General features: G+C 36.4%; 1 protein-coding gene across 1 annotated transcript in view; it reads right to left on the bottom strand.

The window, feature by feature from the left end:
- Positions 1-3,753: 3,753 nt before the first annotated feature.
- LOC140137358 (uncharacterized) overlaps positions 3,754-27,759 on the bottom strand; it is a 101,079-nt gene continuing 77,073 nt past the window's right edge. Inside the window, exon 2 of the mRNA XM_072158996.1 lies at positions 3,754-5,202. Coding sequence (XP_072015097.1) covers positions 4,812-5,202 — 391 coding nt within the window. The 3' untranslated portion in view covers positions 3,754-4,811. The remainder of the gene's footprint in view (positions 5,203-27,759) is intronic.

Below are 27,759 nucleotides of genomic sequence, written 5' to 3'. Positions count from 1 at the left end.
GACATGAGGTAAAATCAGCATATTTCAACGCAGCATCTGCGTTTTATTCTACGTTGGAATCCAAAATGGGAAATCGCAATGTCATTTTTTGTACGCAAAGTATCACACACATTTCAATGGGCAATCTCTGCGTATGAATATTGCGTTTAAATTTAGTCCATTTTTAACACATCGCTGTACCTTTATTATAATGATTTGTTACAAACAAAAGGATCATAATAATAATTAGACTTTCCTTCGTATGTTTATTATCTTTGACTGTCTTTAACATATTGTGAAATGGACAAATTTTGTGCATTTTCAACGATGTATCTACGTCGATTTCGCACGTGGAATATCTTCAAAAATAGCTAAATACGTGACCTCGCTTCGATACAGGAGAGTGGTTTTGAATAGATCAACGTACGTCCGATGTCTACGTTTGGAAATCGCAATGTCTCTAGTACCGTCGCGTTACGCACTTATGCAAGCATTTATTCATTACCATTACAATGCTTCTTATAAGGTTTTATTTCAGTGTACAAGAAGCATACACAAGAAATCATATAACACATCTGGGCAAATTTGCATTTGCCCACTCACTCTACACACCTACTTATACACTCGCACAAACACACCTCATGTGCTTAGACCAAACTTGCCTAATGCCCCAACACACACCCCTGCCATAATACATACATACGCCCATCACCTGCACATTTACACATACACCCCACTCCACAACACCATTACATGATGCAGTCATGTCTACAGTAGAATTCATCTCGACCTTTGCAGGACTTAAACCCCATTAAAAGCTATTAAACCAAGATAACACTCATTGAAGCAGCTCAACTGATTAAATCAGATCTTCTCTGGTTGTGTACAAGTGTCTGTTTTCAATGTGCGACATCGCAATAAAGCTGGTATTACAGCTTCAGTTGGGTAACCGATTATAAAGGAAACGAAAGGAAACAATGGTATGTGTACCATTGTTCACGAAATGAGACAAAGACCAGCTTTTTGTTAACCAGCATTCTTCAAAATGAGCAACATAATGATTGTTGACTTAACACGGTTTGGAAATAATTTCTTCATATTTTTGGTGTTATCTGTCGTTTACATATCCTTCCTAAAACACAAAAGTGCGACCCTCTCCAAACATCTAAATTAGCTAAAAATTTAGGACATGTTACAAAACTTTATTTTCTAGAACCTATTTAGAATAATTTAAATGTAGCTTTTACCGTTTTTTTTGTGGCATCCTTCAGAAGTGAGCGGTCCGATACCAATATTTTCGGTCAAATCTCCATTCAATTAACACGGGGAGTTGGCTAGCTATGCCTTGCCCTCACTCATATTTTACAAAAGTGCGACCATTTCTGAACATCTAACCTAGCTGTAATTGTAGGTCATGTTAGAGAAATATATTTGCTAGAAGTTTTGGAGAATAAATAAAATATTGGCTGGTTATTTTTCACACAGTGATGTTAACTAGGCAAGTGTCCATTCTCCCAACATACATCATTTGTTGAGGTCACACGTCAATGGTGAGAGCACTGTGTATTGTGTATAGGAAAACGGACAGTAACTGCAGTATGATCAACCACAAGCGCAGCATGAAACAGAATCGATAGATGTTGCACAAATATTTTTCAAGTCATATTCTTATATACATATGGTACCCATTTCCAAAAACACACCGCGCACATGCGAATGCACATCCACAGCCACATAACCACCTCAACCTAATAGACACATTCACACGCGTACAAATATAACATCACCACGTGCACACAACTTACGTACAAACACCCCCATACACTCCTTGTCATTGGTTGGTTTTCAGTTTTATTATCATAACATAATAACATTATAACGTAGTGCATCACACATCCACATCGCATACGCAAACTAGTCGATTTATGCTCCTTCGTTACTAAACAAGGACCACAAACCGGCTGGGACCGCGACTATTTACCAACACGTATGTGCACCCTCTCAGACACACCACCACACCCCTTCCCCCACACACACACCCCACACGCCCCCCCCCCCACATCCCCCACACACACACCCCCACACTCATAATATTTTACGGACACATGATCAATTTGTCTATTCCAAGAAGAATATAAACATGTCTTTCATGCCATCGCAGTCAAATACAGCGTAGGTGTGATAATATAAATTTATATCTTTGATTGAACCAATTGATACTTTTCATCGCACACTTTTCTGGCTAGTCATTCTCAGAAGCACATTCTTCAGTGTATTCTTAAGAAGATTCATTAAGGCTCTCCTACTTGCATTGTCAGAAGACAGTAATTATTTACGATATAAACACAGGTGGAATATGGCCCGGTTAATAAACTTAAGTTTGTTACCCCTGCTCTCACTTACAACAAGCAGTGATCTGGCATGGTCATCTGAACATAATACCTTACATTGTACCGTATCCAATATAACCCAAAGACTTGTCAAACTCTATAGACACATAAATTACAATGACCCATGAGCGAACTGTTAAATATATAGTCTGCTTGAACACTTGATGGTGTGATCTGCACTTAATTTTATGACAGCTATATTCCCCTTAACATCTCTCATTTATTATAAGGTACGTCCTAATCATGTTTAAGAGTTTGTGAGATGACGTTTGCAAATTTGTTTCGACTTTTACGTCAACTTTACATAATCGATTGGTTTTCGTGCCCTATTTAACTTTAAGGCGAACTTTTAATTGATCACTGCACCAACTGCGTCTTGAGGCTTAAGCAGTTTACCAATCGAAAGAAAGCCATGTGTAATCGACTACCGCAAAATATATATCTTTTGTTCTGTCGAGTGGGTTGTTGGTCACACTCAGGCACAAAAGACTCTACCTTAATTTGATTGAACACGAATGAACTCGCTAGGCGATAGCCCCAGGCTCTCTACTAAAGTGCTAATATTGAGCACATTAGTGCACATTTAGTGCAGTGATATGGTTATTCAGTTTATTCCGTATAGCGCCATAATATGTAGTGTTACAGTATATTTAAGGTTATGCAATATTGTTAGATTAAAAAGAAAAAAAATCTAATGTTACGCAAGGTGAATGAAAGTCACCCATTTCATATTTAGCCATATTTATATTTCGAGGGCTTAGAGCAAGAACTAGCTATATCCATAATTACATGTTACTCATTTCGGCAACAAATGGACGGTTAATTCTGCCCTCTACAGTATAATGTAAGTGACTTTGGGGGTATGTACATGGTCACTTGCGTCTAACTAACCATGCTAACTGTAAAAGTGACCATGCATATACCCCAAAGTCACTTGCATTTATTATGGAGGGCAGAATTAACCATCCATTTGTTGCCGAAATAAGTAACATGTAATTGTGGACATAGCTAGTTCTTGTTCTAAGCCCTCGGTTTACTCCTCAATTTATATTTTACTCCTCAATAGAGGCGTCCATGGCAGAATGGCTTTGAATAGATAATCCTTTAGGTTTGTGCCTTTGAACTGCAAACTCTCAATCATATTCACCGTGTAACAGGTTTCATTGTATTGTGAACAAACCCTTTTTCACACTTTCAATTCAAACAGTCGACCTCTGCTATCAATTTGGTATTGCAAACATTCGACATTTAATATCAATGTTTAAACTGACGTTTAGGTTGTGGTATGGACCAATACTGATTATTTTATTTACCTAAGTTGACAGTGTAAATTGTCGTACTAAAGAAAACACCACTGTACTTCAGAGCACTACACTCCAAAACGCTGCACTCAAGAGTGCTGCACGCCATGTCACTGCCATCCAGAGCACTCCACTCCAGAGTACTGCACTTCACAGTACTCCACGCCATAGTACTGCACTCCAGAGCACCCCACCCCAATGCACTGCACCCGCAGAGTACTGTTAGTACTCAAGAGTACCCCCTCACAGTTCACCGCATACCAATGAATGGCAGATTGTTATAAACCGTTCTTTACATTACCCACGAAGTGCCTTGTGTTAACCCGGTTTGCCAAGCGTGGGGTTTACACTGGTAAAAATAATCAACAACATCGTCCTCTATATACAGTCAGTATAGCACAAAGGGACGGTTCATAATTATCTGCGGTTCGTCAGTATGGAAAACCACAACAAATATTTGGCGACGCGAACGCTCTCTCAAAGATAATCTAATAGCGCCACAAACAGGTACAAAACATAGCGCACAATAACTTTCTTCCAACAACTTTCAACAAGACTTATATAAATGTTTTAATAATGTGTATACGCCTTACACCATAGAAATGCTGTTATTGCTTCCCAACTATTAGCCTCAGGCGTAAAAGCACTTTCTAGAAAACTGTACAGAACCAGATTATTTGATACAACTGATTCCGCATCCAGGTCACATAATTGGTTAGCTGATCATCTCAGACAAAGCTAAAGAATATCTTTTCCTCTATACTCACAGGTTAAGAAGAAGAATTAGTATTTGGATTTACATTGAAGTTCCATTGTTACTGACAGAATTTCAGAACTCTCGCTGATTGGGGGATCCAGTCCCTATGCACCTTTGTTGAAGTATAAATGAAATTCACTTGCTGTTGTTAGGTGGTCAAAAAAGGAATACCCAAAGAAATTGGCACTTTCGTTACAAACAACATAAAATTGGGCTATAAAGCATTATACTATTGCATTGTGTTAATTGCTGATCTCAGTAATTCTTCCTTATAAAAAGCTATATACGAACCACACTAGGAACTTATTTTAATGTATAGCTTTATAAACAATGGAATCAAAGTAATTATGAAAGATCTGGTATAAATAATTTATAAATCAGCTATCATCTTTCATCCGACTCCCAATTTAGACAATCACACATTCCCGATTTACGCGAAATAATATCACATTTCGGCATACAACACGTCTCATGAGTCGTTAACACTGGAGTAGTTTCTTCCGTTGTAGGCACTGATATAGTACTTGAATCATACAAAACACTGGAGTCAGTCTTTCTTTCAGTCTCTGATACACGGTTCGTGTCTTGCATCTGTGAACCGTCTTGTTCATATGTAGGCTGTTCGTGGCGATATGGGGCTATTTTGGGTGATGTCTGAAAGTTTCTGTTGGTGGAAGGCACATTGACAATCAGCACTGTTATTCCTAGCATTGTTAGAGTTCCAATCACACGGGCGACTCGGTAGATGAGTTTCTGACGACGAGCAAGTTCGGCTCTGTTTCAAAAAAGAGAGAAAGAGAATATAAATTACTTAGTATGACTATGAGTAAACTGGCTTTTTGACACAAAACTACAAAATAAACAAGCACAATTTTTGCGGTTTGTTTGTTTGTTTGTTTGTTTGTCTGTCTCTTTTATTTCTTCTTTTGCCTGGGTTACTCATTCAGTGGATGATTTAAGGTATCCTCTGTTCTTCCATGAGGCCCAGGGACTTTTGCAATCTTGTATTCATAGGGAAATATAAGAAAGGGTGTTTTCTTGTACTTCTAGCAGTAAAAGGAAACTGTTTACTACAACTTAGTAACTTATTTGGCGGATAAATAGAGGCTAGTAGGGCACATTCACCTGAAAATCACAATTTTCACAAGAATGTGCCATGCGCCGTTTTTATACTGGGCCATATTGTGCTGATCTTTGGCATTCGTAACAATTTTAACTAACCTTAAGATGTGATATATGTTTTATTTTACTCATGATATGTGATACATAAACCTTTAATTGTCTTCATTAGTCTTGTTTATTCGCATTAACAGCATCACGTATATGACTTCAAATATAATATCATGACTATATCATCCGCTCACTACCAATCAAGGTCAATATGGTCAAATGAATTGAAATATGCACTCCATAGCTCTCTGCTTTTCTTGAAATCTAAAAATACATGTAGCTCATAATCATAAAAGCGCGCAATCCTTTTTTCATAATAACGACCTCTCCACATCAAGATAAGGGGATGCGCATCTACAGACGTTCGAGACTATGATCAGATAATAAAGATTGCAGCAAAGCTATAACATATCGAATTTATTTTGCACACAAATTAAAAACTATAAGCACGTGAGATTTGCTGCGCAATTCGTTTCACACGTAGAATCGATTACTAGGGTAACAATCTTTAACGATGAAGTGGTATACAAAGCTTTATTGCATTTGATTAAAACAACAGTACCAGCAACAACAATAACACCATCATGTAAAAAGTAAAATTAAGTATCTCCAAGTCACTTCCTAGATCTTGACGAGTAAAAGCTCCTAGTGGTTTTCATATAGGTAACTTCTAAAGGAGATTCTCCATAATCATGTTAGATTCTTTAAAGCAGCCATGCATAGGGGATTACCAAGTATTCCGTTACAAGCGTGTTTCCACTATAACGCAGTATATTGCTGAACAAATCTGAAGATATGTATCACGACGACTAGAGGAATTAGGCTTAGTTTTAATATTACGTTTAATGATCATTGAAAAATAAACGTTGTTCTTACGGGTAAAATGGAATACATTCAATTCAATTGTTTCAATTTAGTTTAACACAAATATATCAAAATGAAACAAACGGATATACATGTGTTTTATGATATTGATAAATATTGGGGACCTTAGATGCAGGAGTGGATTGAAAATCTATCATTGTGCGTGTTCAATGGTAGATTTTGTATCCACTCTTGTATCTAGGGTCTTCGATATTGATCAATAAGATTGAATGTATATGGGCCGCATAAATCCAATATTGCCTCATGAGTCTATCCCATAAACTATTGGTTGTAACACACAAAAAGTCACATAAAATAATAAGCTAACGTAAACTGAAACACGCAGATAAGGTACCGGTATATAAATGTTATTTATTATTATTATTAATCATTACATAATGTTTCAATAGCAGCTTACAAATATTCTAAGATTTATTCTCTGGCAGACTATTATGCCTATAGGTTTTATACACTTAAGGTTATTAATTATTTTAAACTGTTGTGATTTGGTAGTTCACAGCATCTTGCGAATGGTAGTGAGCTTTGGCAAAAACTGCATTGCTCAATTCATAGCGAGCGTGTAGAAGAATTAAAATATCACAGATATACTTTTATAGGTGCTGCGGTTACGTTGTAAAGAGGGCTGAAACAACAACACTTTTGTAAAATGTACATAACTAATTAACAACAATAAATTAAGCAAGTTTGCCAAGTATACGATTTGTAGAATGAAGTTTTGCAAAACATCAAGGTGTTAATTTTCAATAATATATTGATCTAGATAATGAAAATCGATTTGTAGGTTGCTTCGACCAACAATACCTCGTCTACCCTTAATGGAGATTTAGTCCAAAAGACTATAGTTCACACAAACCTAACCTGCATTCAGAACGTGAGAATTGAACGTATTGAGTGTGAAAAGGAAAAGTGCATGACACAACTTATTCTGTCAGGTAATTAACTACATTATCTCTGCTAAGCAACATTTACATTACTTCTATTGCATTGGTTTTGCTATATTAGTTCAATGGAGCATATCTCAATAGTGGCTCTGGAGACATCCGGGCTCAGTTGTGGTGGATGGTCACATATTATTTTTTGATCACATTAAAATTTGGTGCCGTGAGAAGCTTGGTTCCGCTCTTTATCCTAAATGCCTCTTCCTTGTTGATTAATACAATCATGCATTAACTTATATTTTATACTTCTACAGGCGCTGCGTTATGTTACCAATCTAAGGAGGTCTTATTATCTTATTGTTGAACTAATTAAAGAGAGACAGGTAATGGAAAGGTCACTTTATGTCCACGTATTGTTGTACCAAGAAGAGGCAGGTAATGATAAGATCACTTTATGTTCAAATATCTTTGAACCAAGGAGAGGCAGGTAATGGAAAGATGACTTTATGTTCACATAATTGAACTAAGGTGAGGCAGACAATGGAAAGACTTAATGTTCACGTATTGTTGAAGCAAGGAGAGGAAAGTAATTGAAAGATCACTTTATATCCACTTATTGTTGAAGCAAGGAGAGTCATGTAATGGAAAGATCACTTTATGTTCAAGTATTTTTTAATCAAGTAGAGGCATGTAATGGAAAATTGCTTTATTTTCACGTATTGTTGAACCAAGGAGAGGCAGGTAATGGAAAGATCACTTGATGTTCAAATATCTTTGAAACAAGGAGAGACAGGTAATGGAAAGATCACTTTATGTCCACGTATCTTTATACCAAGGAAAGGCAGATAATGCAAAGATTACTTTGTGTCCACATGTTGTTGCAACGGACGTGTAAATTCATAACCAAACCTAACAGTTATAAAGGATTGTACATGTATTTGAAATTTTGGGACATATGGGAGAAGACCGTCACATGCGAAATCAGAAAAGGAATATTAATATAAAAAAAATGGTCAATTATACAGATTGGACTCCAAATATGGTGTTGAATATATCATCGGGTTTACACAAAAGGGTTAACGTCGGTCTTCGATGTCAATTTCATCGGCATATATTACCCGTGTTTGTTACGCTCAAATGACATTTCTTCCTTCACGCTTATAATTTCTTATGAATTATTTATACCTTGACAGGGGTATTTGGGACTACTAGAGCGCAGAGAGAATGTATTAACAAAACTTAAGTATACAAGATCATACTCAAAAGGAATTAGGGGTCGAACTATAAAGGAAGCGTCATCCTGCAACGGAATCTCTGCAGGCTTTGTTGCATTTCAGATTTTAATATGCATGTCCAAAAGGTTAGGTGTGGATATGAAAGTTGCCCTCCGGTTTCAAACTAACAAAACTTATTCGATTTTGCAGACTTTGAGATTTTGTTTGTGGGTGCGCGCGCATGTGGATGTATGGCTGGAGTGGGTTGGTGGTATAATGAAAGACAAAGATAAAGAGAATTTATTGCGTCTGACGTCATCTGTCAATCAAACTCGAGCACGGTTTGTTTACAAGTGTCGTGATGATGACTTGCTGAACGTGGTTTTATAACCGGGCGCCTTATTGTTAATTTTGCAACTTTCGACATGCAAACCATCTCAAAAGTTAGGTCTTTATAGTAGGAGACTTTCTTAACCGAAGGCACCATGTCCACAATGCCTAGAAAAGCTGCTTTTTGCCTTGTAAAAGTACGTAATTTTTCGCCATTTTCTGCTATTCCTTTTCTCCGATCAGCACCAGATAGATCGGTCTTCCTTTTACGCGCTGATTAACCGGTGTAAACCAATCAAGGATCGTAATTGACAGTGACATCAGACGCGATAAATTCTTTTTATCTCTGTCTTTAATTATAGCTGGTGATGGTTGTGTGATGTGTGTGGGCGTGGGAATGTGCACATGAATCACATTATGTGCACATGAATCGTATGCACCAACATGTCTTGGATAGAACAGTGAGGTCATAATACACGTTGTCTGCAGTTAAGTGATATCGCCCTCTGTTGTATTTAGTGTCGTTATATTAAGGTTACACCAATTAAAATACATTAAGGATACGCAAGAATTTGTGAAGTAAAAATGCCTTGATATCCTCATTCTTTAGGTCCTGCCCTCTTTCGGGGGCTAATATAAGTTTGGTGGATATAACGACTTACTCTCCTCGCGGGGCATCCTTAAACAAAACTGGTTTTGAGCACTGTTGTTCTTTACCATACCACCGTATCTATTCCCATAGCACTCTCGGTTATTTAACTACCAAATTACTCATTTACATATTCTACGGGGATTAAATATAGCTCCAAAACTTTGTATGTACTGAATGGTACTCACGTGCCGTCATACATATAATACTGAATGGCACGCACGGTTATTTAAACTCGTGCGCTAGTTTGTAATGTTTCAATGTTTCAATGTTCCAGTGTACGATGCGTAGCGTAAGCCTCTTCCTTTGTTTGTAATAATAATAATAATAATAATAATAATAATAAGAATAATAATAATAGTAATAATAATAATAATAATAATAATAATAATAATAATAATAATAATAATAATATACACTTATAGAGCGCGTTACAAACAAAACAGTTTCTTAATGCGCGTTACAAACAGAAAAATCTTAACTACAAGATATACTACAAATTTAAAAGCCCAATAGAACAAGACAAGATAAAATCAAGCAAGATTATTTACAACACATCATAATTCAGCGAAAAACGAAAATAATATAAATCACAACAACCACCAAACGTGCCTTCGTAGTGTAGCACGGTGGAAAGGCAAAAACAACGCAAGCACCAGGCCGTGAAAACACCGGGAGACACCAGAAAACACGCCTAGGGTTTGAAGGAGAAATTAAACAATTAATGATGCAATCAAACAATTAAATAAAGCCAAACAATAATGCAATTTAAAAAAAACACTATTTGCCGTGGACAGAGAAACGTGTACTGTCCAAGATAGGACGAAATGACATAAAAGACAGAATAACACCCTTATAACTTTACCCACTACAAAAAGCTAATTCACAGGCATAATGTTAAGTATACAAAGCAAAAAAACCCATAAAGTGTATGATTATATAGGCTGGCGGATAAGCATCATTAATTGATCCCGTACACTGGTATATATGTAAAGTGTTGTTTGTACCAGACTTGGGTCCTGTTTATCAGGGACAGTATGTGTAGCTCAGTTGTTAGAGCACTCGCCCGACAAGCGAGAGGTCTGGGGTTCAAGTCCCCGCACAGGCAGGTATGTCCGGAGTTTTACTCTGGTATATTTGCCTATGCATGTCATGTTTGCATTTGTAAATTCATGTTTAATTGTGCAAGTGTGCGATGCGTAATTCTTCTTTCCCATGCATAACCAAATTACTCATTCTACGGGGTTAAATATAGCTTCCAAACGTTTCATATTCTAAATGGCACTTCTGTTCTATTGAATACACATTTTGTGCATACAATCTCCCGTAGGACAGGAGTGTCTACTCTGTACAGCAGGCGCGCTTGTGTGTACGCGACTTCTTGTATGCCTACGTATTAGGTGGGGTAAGGCTTTGCTTGTGTACAGTGTTCCTGAACAGGAAAATAGCTCCCATTTTAAAAATCCATTTTGAGTAAACTTTTTCGGGTGTATAAATTCGATTGAAACACGATCCGCCTATGTTTATCTTAATTCAAATATCGATCTTTTGGGGAAAACACCTGAAACTTGGTTAAGTGTCGTCACACCATCAATGATACCCCATTTGCTCACCTTGCTTGATTTCTTTACAGATTAATGTTCCCACGTGGTTTGATAACGATATTAAAGGGTACACTATGAAAGTTTAATGAGATCATGGAAGGTGTCACAGCCCGAACTCACGGGGATCGAAATTGAAATTGAAACTGTAAATGGCACTATTCATTCTTTCTCATGTGATGGTTTAAATAAAACTTTATGTATGGTTTAACCACTTAAAACGAGAATTGGTCCTAGGAACAAATTATTGTGTCACTATAAAGCTTGCCTGCACTTATTTGAATTAATTGTTCTAGATATTAAAGACCCATTCAGTGATCCCAGCGCAAGTGTAAAAAATTAAAATTGTTTATAAATTGCTTAAAAGTGAAGGACAAGTCATTCAAATTGTCAATTGGTATTTTTGAAATGACAAATTTGGCAAAAACGAAGAAAACAGTAGTACTGACGAAGTTGATGCCCATTCAAATACATGTAGCTAATTTAGATACTGTCAGTATCTAAATTACAGATTCGTGTAAAATGTTTTATTTTGTCTTAAATACGCGGCTTTCAGCTGAACCACTCGCAGGTTATGTTAGCACATCTATAACAATGACAAAGGTACCAAAATCTGAATTTTGATGATTTTTACGATCGTCCGGATGAGCGATCACTTAATGGGCCTTTAAATGAAAATATACGTCTCCCCATTTTCCCCTGCATTCTGAATACGAAGAATGTCTTTCTGATATCAAATAATTTTCATTTTTGAAATTCACGATATAATACAAATTTTATGACAAATTATTAAAATTTGATATTTTTCACATTTTGATATATAACAGTCCTCGAAGTAAATTTTATAAATCTAATGATATATTCTTAAAGTGTATGTAGCTGGGAGGAAAAGCCGACGATCAATTGAAAATTTTGACCTTACATATTGAAGATATGGATTTTCTCCCCAAAAGACCTATTTTTTTTTGTGTGTTTTGGGAAAAAATCCATATCTTCAATACGAAATGTCAAAATTTTCAATTGATCGTCGGCTTTTCATCCCACTTACATACACTTTAAGTATAAATCATCAGATTTATAAAGTTTACTTCGAGTACTGTTAAATATCAAAAATATCAATTTACAATTGCCATTTGCCATAAAATGTGTATTACATTGGGAATTTCAAAAAATCAAAATTATTTGATATCAGAAGAACATTCTTCGTATTCAGAATGCAAAGTCTGATGTGCTCTAATGTCCCACAATAGATATTGTCCAAACGTTCATACCCCTTCCCTTAAGCATACGGGGCTGAATGTTTTGATTCTCCTTAGTGATGTTATATGTGTTTGTTTGCATTACCGGCCTCTTATTCTGTACATATTTATGCTTCTTGTTCACGATGTATTTTTGTAGTGGAGTCTCCTTGAATATAAATAAATTAATTAATTAATTAACTAATAAATAAAAAAATTCATTCATTCATTCATTCATTCATTCATTCATTCATTCATTCATTCATTTGTTTGATGATAGGTAGACGTAAAGTGATCGTTTCATTACCTACCATTCTTGGATTCAACAATAAATGAAATCAATTGATCAGCAATACGTGGACATAAAGTGATCGTTCCATTACTTATTCTTAGTACAACGATACGTGAATATAGAGTATGTTTTACATTAACTATATCTCCCGGGTTCAACAATGCTTGGGTATATATATAAGTGTTTTTTCCATTACTCTTGATTCAGTAATACTTCCTGTGATACTTCCATTAGCTGCCTTGTATTGGTTCAACAATACGTGCAGATAAGTGATGTGTCCATTGTTGTTGCTTATTGTCTCTTATTGTCTCACAAAACCACTATTAATAATGAAAGATAAAAAGAATTTATTGCGTCTGACGTCATCTGTCAATCAAACTCGAGCACGGTTTGTTTGATGACTTGCTGAACGCGGCGGTATAACCGGGCGCCTTATTGTTAATTTTGCACCTTCAAACATACAAACCATCTCAAAAGTTAGGTCTTTATAGTAGGAAACTTTCTTTCGCGAAGGCACCATGTCAGCAATGCCTAGAAAAGTTGCTTTTTGCCTCGTAAAATTACGTAATTTTTCGCCATTTTTCGCTATTCCTTTTCTCCGATCGGCACCATATAAATCGGCCTTCCTTTTACGCGCTATTAACCTGTGTAAACCAATCAAGGATCGTCAGTGACATCATACGCGATCAATTCTATTTATCTCTGTCTTTCAGAATAATTTGAAAATGCCACGACTATATTGACTAGACCAATGCACACTCAATTACTTAACCCCAACGTATGGAAGACCTTGTCCCTTTATACTGACGAGTGCCAAGCTTCATTTAGTTATTTACTTAAGTAGCATCATTTCCCCGGTTCCTTTACGTCTGGGAAGGAAAATGTTAAAATGAATTACAAAGGTGATGCATCTGACGCCAAAACGGAAACAGCAAGATGCCTCTATAGAGGTAGGGGAACCTGGCTAGGTATCAACCATAATATGTTCACCTTTATATTTTGACAGTTTACTCCTTAGTTCAAAATATTACGGCACTAAATTTTCAAAGTTACATTTTAACCGAAGAATAGTTTGCCATATCTCAGGTGTCACTGACTTTGCAGATGTGGAAATTTCTAAATCTGCATGACCAGCTGTGGTCGATGATGTCTAACATAGAGACTAGACATAGTGATATATATATCAGATATAGCTTTTTAAAGCTCTAGGGTTTTAAAAAAAAACCTAGAACTACGAAGAGGGGCTTTACGTCCAAACGACCTAAGCTAATCGTAGATACATCCTTTGATTTTCGTTTTGCTCTTGTGAAATTATTTCAAGAGCTACTGACTTTTTACTTGTTAGTTAGGTGAAAATAGTAATTTTCTTTTATATTTAGGAGAAAAGTTGGTGCAAATCGCATTTTTGTATAATTTTTAGGCAAAAATCAATTTTGACTATACTCTTCTACATAGCAAGAATTTCCCAAAATTACTTGGGCGCCATCGTATTATTACGTTATTACGATATTATATGGGGAATGTTTGTACTTATTTTGGTATCACTGGATAGAAGAGATCAATAGCTATACATTAGTATCAAATATAACGGTATATGGTGTTTATAATTAAAGCGGTCGCAACAACACCCCTCTTTGTAGTTCGTGTTATAAAATATGGCTCAGTAGTTCTAGGGTTAAAACTAGGTGAATAAAAAACTTTCAAATTCGTTTTTGTAAGCTTGACGCTTCTTGTAAGTTCGACGTAAGTGGAAATATAATATATATTACCCACTATTATCATTAAAGTGCACATACACTCCATTAATGCTGGAAAAGGGAAGGAGTTATATATCACCACTGGGCGAGAAAACACAAAGGTCAAAATGTAAAACCTCACATGTAAAAAGTTGGCTCCGGATTGGTTACACAAAGCTCATTATGTAACGATTTTCTAATTTGTTTAATTCCATCTACAAAGTCTTATAGACCATTTCATATATCAAGATCGGAAAATTTCGGAAAACCGAGCTATTTATCCAATAAGCTAGGGGTCAAATTGTACCCAAACTGGCGGGCAAGAAATGTTATGAATTACGGTACCCTTTAGCGCCAAAATACAGCTTATTTACCCAATGTGAGCATGGGTCATCGGTTAAAATATTTTCCAAGCATATTGAGTTAACAGCTACTCGGTTTTTCACAATAAGATACTAATGGAAAGAAATGATAAAATGTTCGTCATTTTTCGTCAGTTAATTTTTTTGCAGAACGTCTTGTTTATGCATCACCTCTTCCACAGGTCAGTCTCTTACACAAGACATTCCACCACACGCTTGATTGCACATTGATAATCACTGACTCTCAGCCATAATTGCCCGTCGAAAGTTTATCGTAGTTTATGATGCCTGTTACACATTGAAACTTTGCACTGTATATGATGCTGAAGAGGTACTTTCATACGCGCGAGATAGGAGAAATTATTTTATGCTTCGGGTTTTATCGGAATTACTCAGTATGAAAAGGTCTATTCCACCGATCAGAGGAGAGAGAACGACAATGAATAGTATCGTTTACAGTTTCAAACGCAATTTCGATCCCCGGGAGTCCGGCTATGTGACACCTTCTATGATCTCATTAAACATTTATAATGTTTTCTTTAATATCGCTATCAAACCACGTGGGGAAATTAATATGTAAATAAATCAAGCCAAGTGAGCAAATGGGGAATCATTCATGGTGTGACGACACTGGGCGGGAAAATCCTTCCAAAAGTCAAATGCAAAGCCTCGTAACAAGTGTTCCCTAGGTACATAAACTTCACATGTGCAATGTTGGTCAAATTATTTTTTTTGCATGTCCCGATTTACCTCCTGATACTTCCCTTCAACTGTAAACAACATTAGTGTCTGTAAATTACCAAATAACTAACATCATTTTTATATAAATTTCTCATGCAAAATGACCAAATATTTCCATAATTATTACGAGATAATAGCAATTTCTAGTCAAACAAAACTGTTATTCTCTTTTCTGCACATATTTTTATGCCTTAGGATGTTTTGCATTTACAGCCACATGGTAACCAGAAAAAGCAACAATTGATTGAAAGCTGCCTAATCTTCCATGTTTTTTTCTATTAAGCACAATTTGCGATCATATTTTTATTCGAACACATTTGTTATGCTACTACTTAAATAATCAACTGGTGATGTATACAAGTACTTTGTAGTTCAATTGACAACTCTAGTATAAACCTTAGGGATATTTTCTAATGTAATGATCGATAATTCCACGCGTAACAACCAATCAAAACAGTATTTTGTTTATACAGCGTATTATATTCTAGTTGTACACATTAAATTTAAAATTTGCTCCTGTTCTATCACATTTGAAGTAATTCAACGTAATGCTATTTTGTTTTGTCTTAACCTTTATTACATCCTTAATGGTCATGCAAAGGTATTAGTATATTTTACAGTGTTCGTGGGATCATGTGCGGTCTCTGAACCCTCTCTGTTGGGAGACCTCATTTCTAGAGCGTCTTCTCCCTGTTGCATGTAATTACATGAATAACAATATCATTTATTATTATTAAAACATACAAATGCTTGCAAATATATAGCACAGTGGGCGTTTGTAGTGGATCGTCAACTACCTCATTTTATTCACATAAAAAAATTAGTTTTCTATATTTGTTCTTTTTTTATTTTACATGGCAAAAAAATTACAAGAATATTACTTCTGGTTGCTACACAAGTGTTGAGTAATCTAGCCGATCCCACGCGTTCAATTTTCAGCAACGGTGTACAAATATCTCATGTTTATAATGCATGTTTACATTCACTTTCGAGTATGATATCATACAGGTCTCGAACCCTTTTTTATTCAAGTTAAAATGTACCTCTTCTTTTAGAAAAATGTTTGTCGATTATCTATTGAATCTACCAAGAATTTGAAAAGAAAAATAAGAATGGTTTTACGTTTTGTTAATGCTTAAACTCAACCACTCCCATCATTTGTTTCGCGCATGTTCTTCTTCTTCTTCTTCTTCTTTGTGGATACTGTCCAACACCCCTTTTATTTCAAAGAAGTCAACCCGACAGGATACTGAGCGCATGTGGTTTGCTTGTTACTTTCTTGTTGTTGTTGATTTGAAGTATTCTTCCTCGTTGAAGTTTTCTTTGTCAGGGATTGTGGTTAAGTTGCTGGGTAAAGAGTTCCAAACAGTCTTTATTGGTGGCGAGTGGAATAAGGTTGTTTGCTGGTGTTGATGTATGCCTGAGGTGCCGTTTGAGCGGACGCAGTGTCTTTTGCACTGGGATTGCGAGGTGACCCGCGATTGCCTGGTGGAAAATTGTCCATTTTGTGGTTTTCCTTCTGTCGTTGAGGTTCTCCCAATCTAGTTCTTTCTTCATTACTGTCACGCTTGACCTCCTCTTGCACGATTTTGAATTGCTTCTATTTGTTTTTATGAGGAAATTTGCTCACTTTATGGTTTCACAATACGTGGAGATAAAGTTCATTAGCTGTATCTCCTTGGTTTAACAATACGTAAACACATGGAGCGATATTTCCATTGCCTGCCTCTCTTTACTTCAACAATACGTGGACATAAAGTGATATTTCCATTACCTGTCTCTCCTTGGTTCAGCAATACGTGGACATAAAGTAATATTTCCATTGCCTGCCTCTCTTTGCTTCAACAATACGTGGACATAAAGTGATATTTCTATTGCCCGCGGCCTCTCTTTGCTTCAACAATACGTGGACACAAAGTAATATTTCCATTGCCTGCCTCTCTTTGCTTCAACAATACGTGGACATAAAGTAATATTTCCATTGCCTGCCTCTCTTTGCTTCAACAATACGTGGATATAAAGAGATCTTTCCATCTCTTACCCCCTTTTTGGTTCAACAATACCTGACCGTAGAGGGATCTTTCCAATACATGCTTCTCTTTGATTTAACGATCATAGTAGTTAGGGGAAAAAGTTCACTTTGGTGACCACTCTCTGGCTAGTAAGGTTTGACGATTGATTCGACTTCTATGGACCATTTAGAAAAAAATAGCCACCATGTCCCTCGCGAAAATCCCGGCATTTTTCGCTAGAGGCCAAAATCCAAAATGGCGGCCACCACCATTTTGAAAATTTAAGTTTTGAACCAGAGCACCTATAATCATGCACAAAGACACTTTTTCGGATATGTCGAGTACAAGGATTCCGATTCTGACATTAGTTTGACATTACGGCATCATTTTCACCCAGAAATCCAAGATGGTGGCCGGCACCATCTTGAAAAATTTAGTTTTGAACAAGAGGACCTTAAATCGTGTACAAAGACACTTTTTTGGATAAGTCGACCACAAGGATTTCAGATTTGACATTACTTTGACATTACGAACTCATATTTACCCAGAAATCCAAGATGGTGGCCGCCGGCGCCATCTTGAAAAAAATAAGTTTTGAACCAGATTACCTAAAATCGTGTACAAAGACACTTTTTCTGCTCTCATTCAAGAAATCCGATTTACGCTCTACCAAATGGGGGCCATCTTGGATTTCTGGGCAAAAATTATTTTGTAACGTCAAATTAATGTCAGATTCGGATTTCTTGGGGTCGACTTACCGGAAAAAGTGTCTTTGTACACGATTTTAGGTAATCTGGTTCAAAACTTATTTTTTTCAAGATGGCGCCGGCCACCATCTTGGATTTCTGGGTAAATATGAGTTCGTAATGTCAAAGTAATGTCAAATTTGAAATCCTTGTGGTCGACTTATCCAAAAAAGTGTCTTTGTACACGATTTAAGGTCCTCTTGTTCAAAACTAAATTTTCAAGATGGTGCCGGCCACCATCTTGGATTTCTGGGTGAAAATGATGCCGTAATGTCAAACTAACGTCAGAATCGGAATCCTTGTACTCGACATATCCAAAAAGTGTCTTTGTGCATGATTATAGGTGCTCTGGTTCAAAACTTAAATTTTCAAAATGGTGGTGGCGGCCATTTTGGATTTTGGCCTCTAGCGAAAAATGCCGGGATTTTCGCGAGGGACATGGTGGCTATTTTTTTCTAAATGGTCCATAGAAGTCGAATCAATCGTCAAACCTTACTAGCCAGAGAGTGGTCACCAAAGTGAACTTTTTCCCCTAACTATAGGTATATAAAGTAGGCATATAAAGTGAACATTTAATATCTGTCTTGATGCAATATAAATATCTTGACATAAATTGCTCATTCTATTACATATATCTCCTTGACTCAACAATGCATAGATGCATGATCTTCCCTCAAGTTGCTGTTATAGATGGTACATGTATTTTGCTTTCAAACCTGTATGTTTTACTCATACCAATGTTAATTAGAAAAATTTGAAATGCGACAATTATATCAATGTACCTTCGATTCATTAACCCGAACATGTTGAAGACCACGCCTGTTTATGATAACAAGTGCCAACCTTCATTTTTATGATAGCAAGTGCCTATATACCTTCATTAATATTAACTTAAAGTGCTCTTACCATCCTCTTATTTCTTCAAAAGTACGTGGATATAAAAAATATTTTTGTATTACCGCCTCAATAAAACAAGCGAGCCTTCCAAACAATCTTTAAAAAACAAACAAACAAAAAACCCGCTTTAAATCACAAGAAATAAAAAGCGCAATACAACAGGAATGTGGAACCTTACTATATACATTATGTAGTAGTAGCAAATGCAAAGCGAAAAAAACAATGATTTATAATTGTCCTCATGTCATCCAAAACCGAAGCTATAGACGATCTATTAAACCAGTCTGGTCAAACTACATAATCTAAGGCAATTTCAAATAATTCATGACCATGTCTTCTCATGTAATAGTATAGAATTGTAAACTTCGTATCATGTTTAACGACTATGAAGCTTTTACATCTTAAATTTATACCGGCGAATTGAATTTCTGTTGATTTATTTAAATAATGTTAAACATTGAACACTATTTCCCTCGTCGTAGGCTTTCAGCATAAATTAAATGGTTCTCAGCAAAAGCAGCTTGAAAGCAATTAAAAAAATTCTTGCGATAAGAGATAGTTTGACAATTAAAAACTTTGATGGGAAAGATAATGAAATAGGCGTAATAACTACCGGAGGGGCGTGAAGGAATCTATTCACATCAGGACCAGCAAAAGTGATTTGAACAAAGACCATGGACGCCACAGACTTTCCGGGGTTTACAACTCTTTACTGCGTCAGAGCATGTCACGTGACTCACGTTACGGTTCGAGGGTCTCTGACCAGTAACACACATCTTTCACCGGTCCATCTACCGAGTGAACAAGGAATAGTGCTACATTCCGAAAGCATGTGAGCTCATTTCCGCTTTAAGTAATATTTTAATTTTACTTCATCACTAATAACTACTACTAAAATAATTACCTATAAAATTATAGCTTAAAGCCATATTATAACATTTGCTGAGGAAGATGCCCTCAATATTTTTCAAAACTCTGTTTTTTACATGATTATATTGTACTTTATTAAACTAACATATCCTGCAAAAATCAAGACTCTAGGTGCTGTGGTTTTGTCAAATCCGAGACTTTGAATAAAACGCAGGAACCGTCGCGACGTTTTATTATTACGATGGAAATATTAGTCGAACGCGTAGCCTACACGATGTTCATCACGTACTTGGCGTGCGGGACGCTTAATTTCTTTCTGCAACCATAATGGGCCGCAATATATCACTAACCGCATAGTCCGAGGCAAGGTTCATTATTGTCAGTGTTAGGGTCTTAGGGTTAGGGTCTTATGGTTAGGGTTAGGGTAAGGGTTAGGGTTAGGGTTAGGGTTAGGGTTAGGGTTAGGGTTAGGGTTAGGGTTTAGGGTTAGGGTTATGGTTAGGGTTTAGGGTTAGGGTTAGTGTTAGGGGAAGGGTTAGGGTTAGGGTTAGGGATTAGGATTAGGGTTAGGGTTAGGATTATATTCGTATTTATTAGTACTAATATACTAGTATATTGTGTGTAGACACTTTATTCCGTAATCAATAGGTATCATAAACAAACACCTTTCTGGCACAACGAATCATAGCCCAGTCGTGTAGGCATTAGACTATGGGTACATACCCTCGTTTCATCTTTTCTGTTTCGGGAGCTCTATTGTTCAGAAACGGAAACGCAAGGGATTTATGTGAATTGATCTGCTCCTTGAATTCATTGAAGTACCAATCAGCTGATTTCAATAAGTAGATACCTGCATGCCTGTTGTTAATAAAGGCTGGATAAGACAAGAATGGAACACCCACAGTGTGTGGATGACCGGTGTTTTTAGTGGTCTAGCGCCCCTTTCGGTCGCTTTAATGTCCTCTAATACTAGGGTTGGGCGAATCACCATCATTTTTTTTAAACGAGTTGTTTCTATGGCCAAATTTGCCGTAGAACACGAATCCGCCAAAATTTTTAACCTCCGATGACGTTTGACCCCCCTACTATTCAAAAATTCAAAATGGCTGCCAAAATGACATATTTTTGCTTATTTGTGGCATATTTTAATAGATACATAGCTTCAATGTGTCTTGTTTTATATTTTTGGGATTGAGGAATACAAATTTGACACCGTTGAGATGATTATTTGTACCCTGTACAAGTTCAGTCGCCAAAAATTCAAAATGGCCGCCAAAATGACGTCATTTTGCTTGTAATAGCATATTTAATAGATACATGGCTTCAAATAAGTCTTTTTCATATGGTTTTGGATTTGGGAGCACAACTTTGACACTTCTAAGAAGATTAGGAGTACTCTGTACGTGTTATCAGTTGTCAGAAATTCAAAATGGCCGCCAAAATGACGTCATTTTGCTTGTAATAGCATGTAATTGACAGATACAAATATATCTTTATCTATGTTTTGATGTAGGCGAACACTTTAAACATAATTAGCAGTATCATATACTAATTATGAGTTGTCAGCACTTAATATCATCCAATTTTGTTGAAGAAAACTGCTGAAATCTACTCTTAATGAGTAGATTTAGTTTATACGTGTTTATACGGCATGTCGTTGCATTTGTAATTTCTAGTAACTGAGAGCAACCTACATTTTGTATTTTACACTAGGATATATTTCAACAAAGCATCAATATCTGCTGACAAGTTTGATTCTGGTTTCTTAGCATTTTGAATGGATTGTCACAGTTCTTCACACGACAATTTCACCATTTGAATCTACTATCGACTTTCATTTGTCGCATTTGGCGAATATCTGGGGCTACTGTAACCCTGAGATAGCCAACGTGTAAACGATTAGTTTATACGTGTTTACACGGCATGTCGTTGCATTTGTCATTTCTAGTAACTGAGAGCAACCTACATTTTGTATTTTACACTAGGATATATTTTAACAAAGCATCAATATCTGCTGACAAGTTTGATTCTGGTTTCTTAGCATTTTGAATGGATTGTCACAGTTCTTCACACGAAAATTTCACCATTTGAATCTACTATCGACTTTCATTTGTCGCATTTGGCGAATATCTGGGGCTACTGTCACCCTGAGATAGCCAACGTGTAAACGATTAGTTTATACGTGTTTATACGGCATGTCGTTGCATTTGTAATTTCTAGTAACTGAGAGCAACCTACATTTTGTATTTTACACTAGGATATATTTGAACAAAGCATCAATATCTGCTGACAAGTTTGATTCTGGTTTCTTAGCATTTTGAATGGATTGTCACAGTTCTTCACACGACAATTTCACCATTTGAATCTACTATCGACTTTCATTTGTCGCATTTGGCGAATATCTGGGGCTACTGTAACCCTGAGATAGCCAACGTGTAAACGATTAGTTTATACGTGTTTACACGGCATGTCGTTGCATTTGTAATTTCTAGTAACTGAGAGCAACCTACATTTTGTATTTTACACTAGGATATATTTCAACAAAGCATCAATATCTGCTGACAAGTTTGATTCTGGTTTCTTAGCATTTTGAATGGATTGTCACAGTTCTTCACACGAAAATTTCACCATTTGAATCTACTATCGACTTTCATTTGTCGCATTTGGCGAATATCTGGGGCTACTGTAACCCTGAGATAGCCAACGTGTAAACGATTAGTTTATACGTGTTTACACGGCATGTCGTTGCATTTGTAATTTCTAGTAACTGAGAGCAACCTACATTTTGTATTTTACACTAGGATATATTTGAACAAAGCATCAATATCTGCTGACAAGTTTGATTCTGGTTTCTTAGCATTTTGAATGGATTGTCACAGTTCTTCACACGACAATTTCACCATTTGAATCTACTATCGACTTTCATTGGTCGCATTTGATGAATATCTGGGGCTACTGTAACCCTGAGATAGCCAATTTTGCTGTTCTTTTTCAGTTAAGTGTGCAAGGATATTGATAGAATCCTGTGGCACAGGATGGCCCTTACATGCATCTAGCAAGTGTCTTCATTTTCAGTTCTGCTTTCTTCACGAGGGTTAGTAGCTTTGATATTTTAACCGTCTGCGGGTAATTGGACTATGTCTCCTAAAACATCTGAAAAACTGTCAGAACTTCTTGCCCATTTACATTTTTGGCATTTATCAGCATTGCTAAGTGTTGTGAATGTCGGACGGGTTAATTGATCGACGTGGACCCACCACTTGCTACAATGCGCAAATCATGCAGCTGATAAAGTCTCAGAAACATTGAACAGAAAATTGGAGTTCAAAAGCTGCTAAACATAACTGCTGGAGAGAAAGTGTTCACATCACCTGGATATAGTGTCCATACATTGGCCCTAATTGTGATTTCGAAGCTACTATCTCCAATTTATGCAGCTCACTCCATATATCCCTCTACAATGAATAAACTTCATGGATAGAGACACAAAGGTATCGATAGTACTGGCTTCAAAGGGTTCACAGCAAATAGATTTGGTAGGATTGGTGAGATTGCGAAGGAAATCATGTGTCATCGGCAGTGTCCATCATAGACTTCTTTGATGCTGTCGTTGATATCAACTCAAATAAGTTAGTTTTGGCAGACGGTGTCCACGTATATACAGAACGATTGGTTCCTGCATTGAGATCTATTCTCAGCTGATTGGTGCTTTCATTTTCCCATTGATGGATCTCCTGGGCATAGATGATAGAGACAGCCATGTCGACAAAGGTGAACGGAATTGGGCTGGGGTATATTCATGTTTTTGAACAAAAGTTACCTGAACATCGAATTGAAACAAATCAGAGATGAGATGGCCAGTCCAAATCAGACATTATGGAGCAGTATTTGATGAGGTGATACGTTGAAGAGACAGTCTAAAAATGTCATTCTTTCAAAGTGATGAGACAAGAGCGGTAGAAATTGATGAAGCTAAGATGGAATTTGCTCCTCTATAATATGAAGCAGAATATGTTAAATTTGATGTTGGTATTGTAGAAAGTAGTGAAATTTTCGTGCAAAGAACTGAGACAATCCATTCAAAATGCTGTGAAACTAGAATCAAACTTGTCAGCAGATATAGATGCTTTGTTGAAATATATCCTAGTGTAAAATACGAAATGCAGGTTGCTCACAGTTACTAGAAATTACAAATGCAATGACATACCATGTAAACACACGTGAACTAATCCTCTTTATATTACTACTCCTTAGAGAAGTAGATTTCAGCAGTTTTCTTCAACAAAATTGGATGATATTTAATACTGGCAACTCATAATTCGTGTATGGTACTGCTAATTATGTTAAAAGTGTCTAATTTGTGTTCCCCTACATCAAAACATACATGTAGATAAATACATATATGTAGCCATGTATCTGTTAAAATGTGCTATTGCAAGCAAAGTGACGTCATTTTGGCGGCCATTTTGAATTTCTGGCAACTGATAACTCGTACAGGGTACTCCAATTCTTCCTGTAAGTGTCAAAGTTGTGCTCCCAAGTCCAAAAATATATAAAGAGACTTATTTGAAGTCATGTATCTACTAAAATATGCTATTACAAGCAAAATGACGTCATTTCGGCAGCCATTTTGAATTTTTGGCGACTGAACTTGTACAGGGTACAGATAATCATCTCAAAAGTGTCACATTTGTGTTCCTCAACCCCCAAAACATATAAAAAGACATATTGAAGCTTTGTATCTATTAAAATATGCCACAAACATGCAAAAAGATGTCATTTTGGCAGCCATTTTAAATTTTTGAATAGTAGGGGGGGTCAAACGTCATCGGAGGTCAAAAATTTTGACGGATTTGTGTTCTACGCTAAATTTGGCCATAGTAACAACTCGTTTTAAATCAATTTTGCAAAAAAAGTTCAGATTCGCCCAACCCTACTAATACCGATAGGCCTTTGATGTTGGTAAACTGATTCACATGTAATGTGACAAAACACCCATAGTGGGTAGGAGAACATGAACACTAATATGAGATACTGTATTAGGATCACATATTAAGTATCATGTGAGAGTATACTCTTGTACTCCAGAAGACAGGATCACATATTAAATGTGCGACACTATGGAATATAAAAAGCAGGATATGGGTATGTTAAAAATTGAAATGAGGTATGGGGCTGGCTGGGGGTGGCTACGGGGCGTTATCTCAAGGACAATATTGTTCAAGGTTGCGCCGCAGGCTTACAAAGAGACAATATTGTTCAAGGTTGCGCCGCAGGCTTACAAAGAAACAATAGCAATCAAGCTTAAACTTTAAATTAGCACCCGATAGAGGGCAGGGCCTGAAGAATGAGGGAAATTATGGGGTAACTATTTAACGGAATAAACTGCATAATCATATTATTTAGATTTATTCCGTTAAAAATCTTATTTTAACTTATCAAATTACTAGTTTTTATATTCCATAGTGTCGCACATTTAATATGTGATCCTGTCTTCTGGAGTACAAGAGTATACTCTCACATGATACTTCATATGTGATCCTAATATAGTATCTCATATTAGTGTTCATGTTCTCCTACCCACTATGGGTGGACAAAATGCCAATCCGAATGAAAAGGTCGAATTTTCTGTAAAAACGTTGAAATAGGCCCAATTGTCAGATTAACAATTGATTGTCAAACCATGTCCTATTTATTCAACATCATCATCATCATCGTCATTGTCATCAACATCAGCACCATCACTATCATCATCATCATCATCATCATCATCATCATCGTCATCGTCATCATCATCATCATCATCTCCTCTCCTCTCCTCTCTCCTCTCCTCTCCTCTACCAGATCATCTCCGCGTCTCATCATCCCCACTCTCTCAAATAATATACATTTAAAATAGATTTGAGTCTGGCAATTTTGCCTGAAGCAATTATCAGATTACCAATTCAAATGAAAGAAATCCTATTAGTTTCACTTCAACGCACTTCTATGGTGTTGCATATTACCAAGTTTTAAGGTGTATTTGGGACGAAAATAGTTCCCCATTATCGCTACATAAGCATAATATGACCGATTTTTGCGCGATTGCACGTCGAACAAGTATACGTAATTCTTGGCAACACTGATTACTATTGATTAATTTCATTAATCATGTTAATGTATATTTCGACGCTGGATTATTTTCAGGAGATACTCCCGCTTAGGCTGGAGTACCTATACACCCAACGCAAGTCAATTGAAGCCGTACACTTTATCGCGAATTTACCACCGTAAAATTTAGACACTTCTTTTGTCTAGATTAGCATCAACTCTCTCATCTCACGTTTTTCATGTCAGAAATTAACATAACTCCCGAAACCGAAACAGAAGTTATCTTCGTTCAACTTTTCTGTAGTCAACAAAAGACAAGAATAAAAGGATTGTTCACACGTACCATGCTAACACTTCAAAATAACAATGAGATCCGAAACCGAAACCGGAAACCGAATCCGAAACAGAAAAGATGAAAGGACCCATAGATTGTGGGTTCGAAGCCCAGGTAAACCATTGTAGAATTTTAATTCTATCGATTTCTTTTTATTTTATCAAGTAAGAGGAAATAATAATGGTAATAAACTCGTGTTGTGTGTTATATCATGGAAGTAATACACATGGAAGCTGGTCAAATACTACATCAAAGTGAGTATCATACTTGCCGCGATACTGAACAAAAGCAGTACAGTTGAAAGTGGAACAATTGAGTCATCGCATGGTCAACGTGTACCATGTCTAAAATCAAAGTTCCCGCTTAAAAATCAATAGCAGTACGAGGTCGTGTAGTAAGTCCTGGCAATGGGCTGTGTTATATTACCGCAGTGCATGACTAGTTTTATGAACACAAACAGATTTTATAAAATCCCTACGTACTAATGGTCAGAATGCTATCAGTTTAATTTATACAATTTTATTAAAAGTATGTAATTATATGAAAACCTACCGATTAAATGTATATATAGGCTAGACTTTCAGATAGCAGTTTTAAAACAGAAAATGAAATGAAATACAATTTATTTTACGCAAAATGTAAAGATAATACCCGACTCTGGAACACTCTGATCAACAGCAATTTCGGGCAACCCCGGGCACACAAATAGCTGCGGGATTCATTTTATAATGTAAAGCATGTGCCAAGTGCGCATCAATTATTACCGCTAATTAGTGGTTTAGACGTAAATGCATGATTTCCAATATTTTGAAGTTTAAGAAAATCTGTAAGTATAGGGCAGAAATCGATATTTTGAATGGATGTCTGTAATTATGGATTACAAATCTAACATCCCTGTCACTTTTTTCCGAATAAAAACAACATACTTGAAACATAATCAAGAAAAACACGATTTTTGCTCAAAATAATAAACCTGTAAATAAACGAACTGGCAATAAAGGCGGCAAGTCTGATCCACATCAAAGACACGCTGACTTCATTGTTATCACAATAGCTTGATACGTACCCTCTATAGAATGTTACGTAAATAATTCAATAGGTGTTGGATCGACCAGCTTCCATGTCTCTTACTTCCATGGTTATATCTAGCCTCATAGACCTATGATTACATGTATGTACTATGTGTTATCGCATTGCGGCCCATTATGGTTGCAGAAAGAAATTACGCGTGCGGGACGGACACATCAAAGAATAGTACCGTAACACAACCGACGGAGTGATACACAT

The sequence above is a fragment of the Amphiura filiformis genome, chromosome 17, assembly GCF_039555335.1.
Source record: "Amphiura filiformis chromosome 17, Afil_fr2py, whole genome shotgun sequence".
Lineage (NCBI taxonomy): Eukaryota > Metazoa > Echinodermata > Ophiuroidea > Amphilepidida > Amphiuridae > Amphiura > Amphiura filiformis.
Note: the sequence above shows the minus strand (reverse complement) of the source record. Positions and strands in the feature narration are given on the sequence as shown.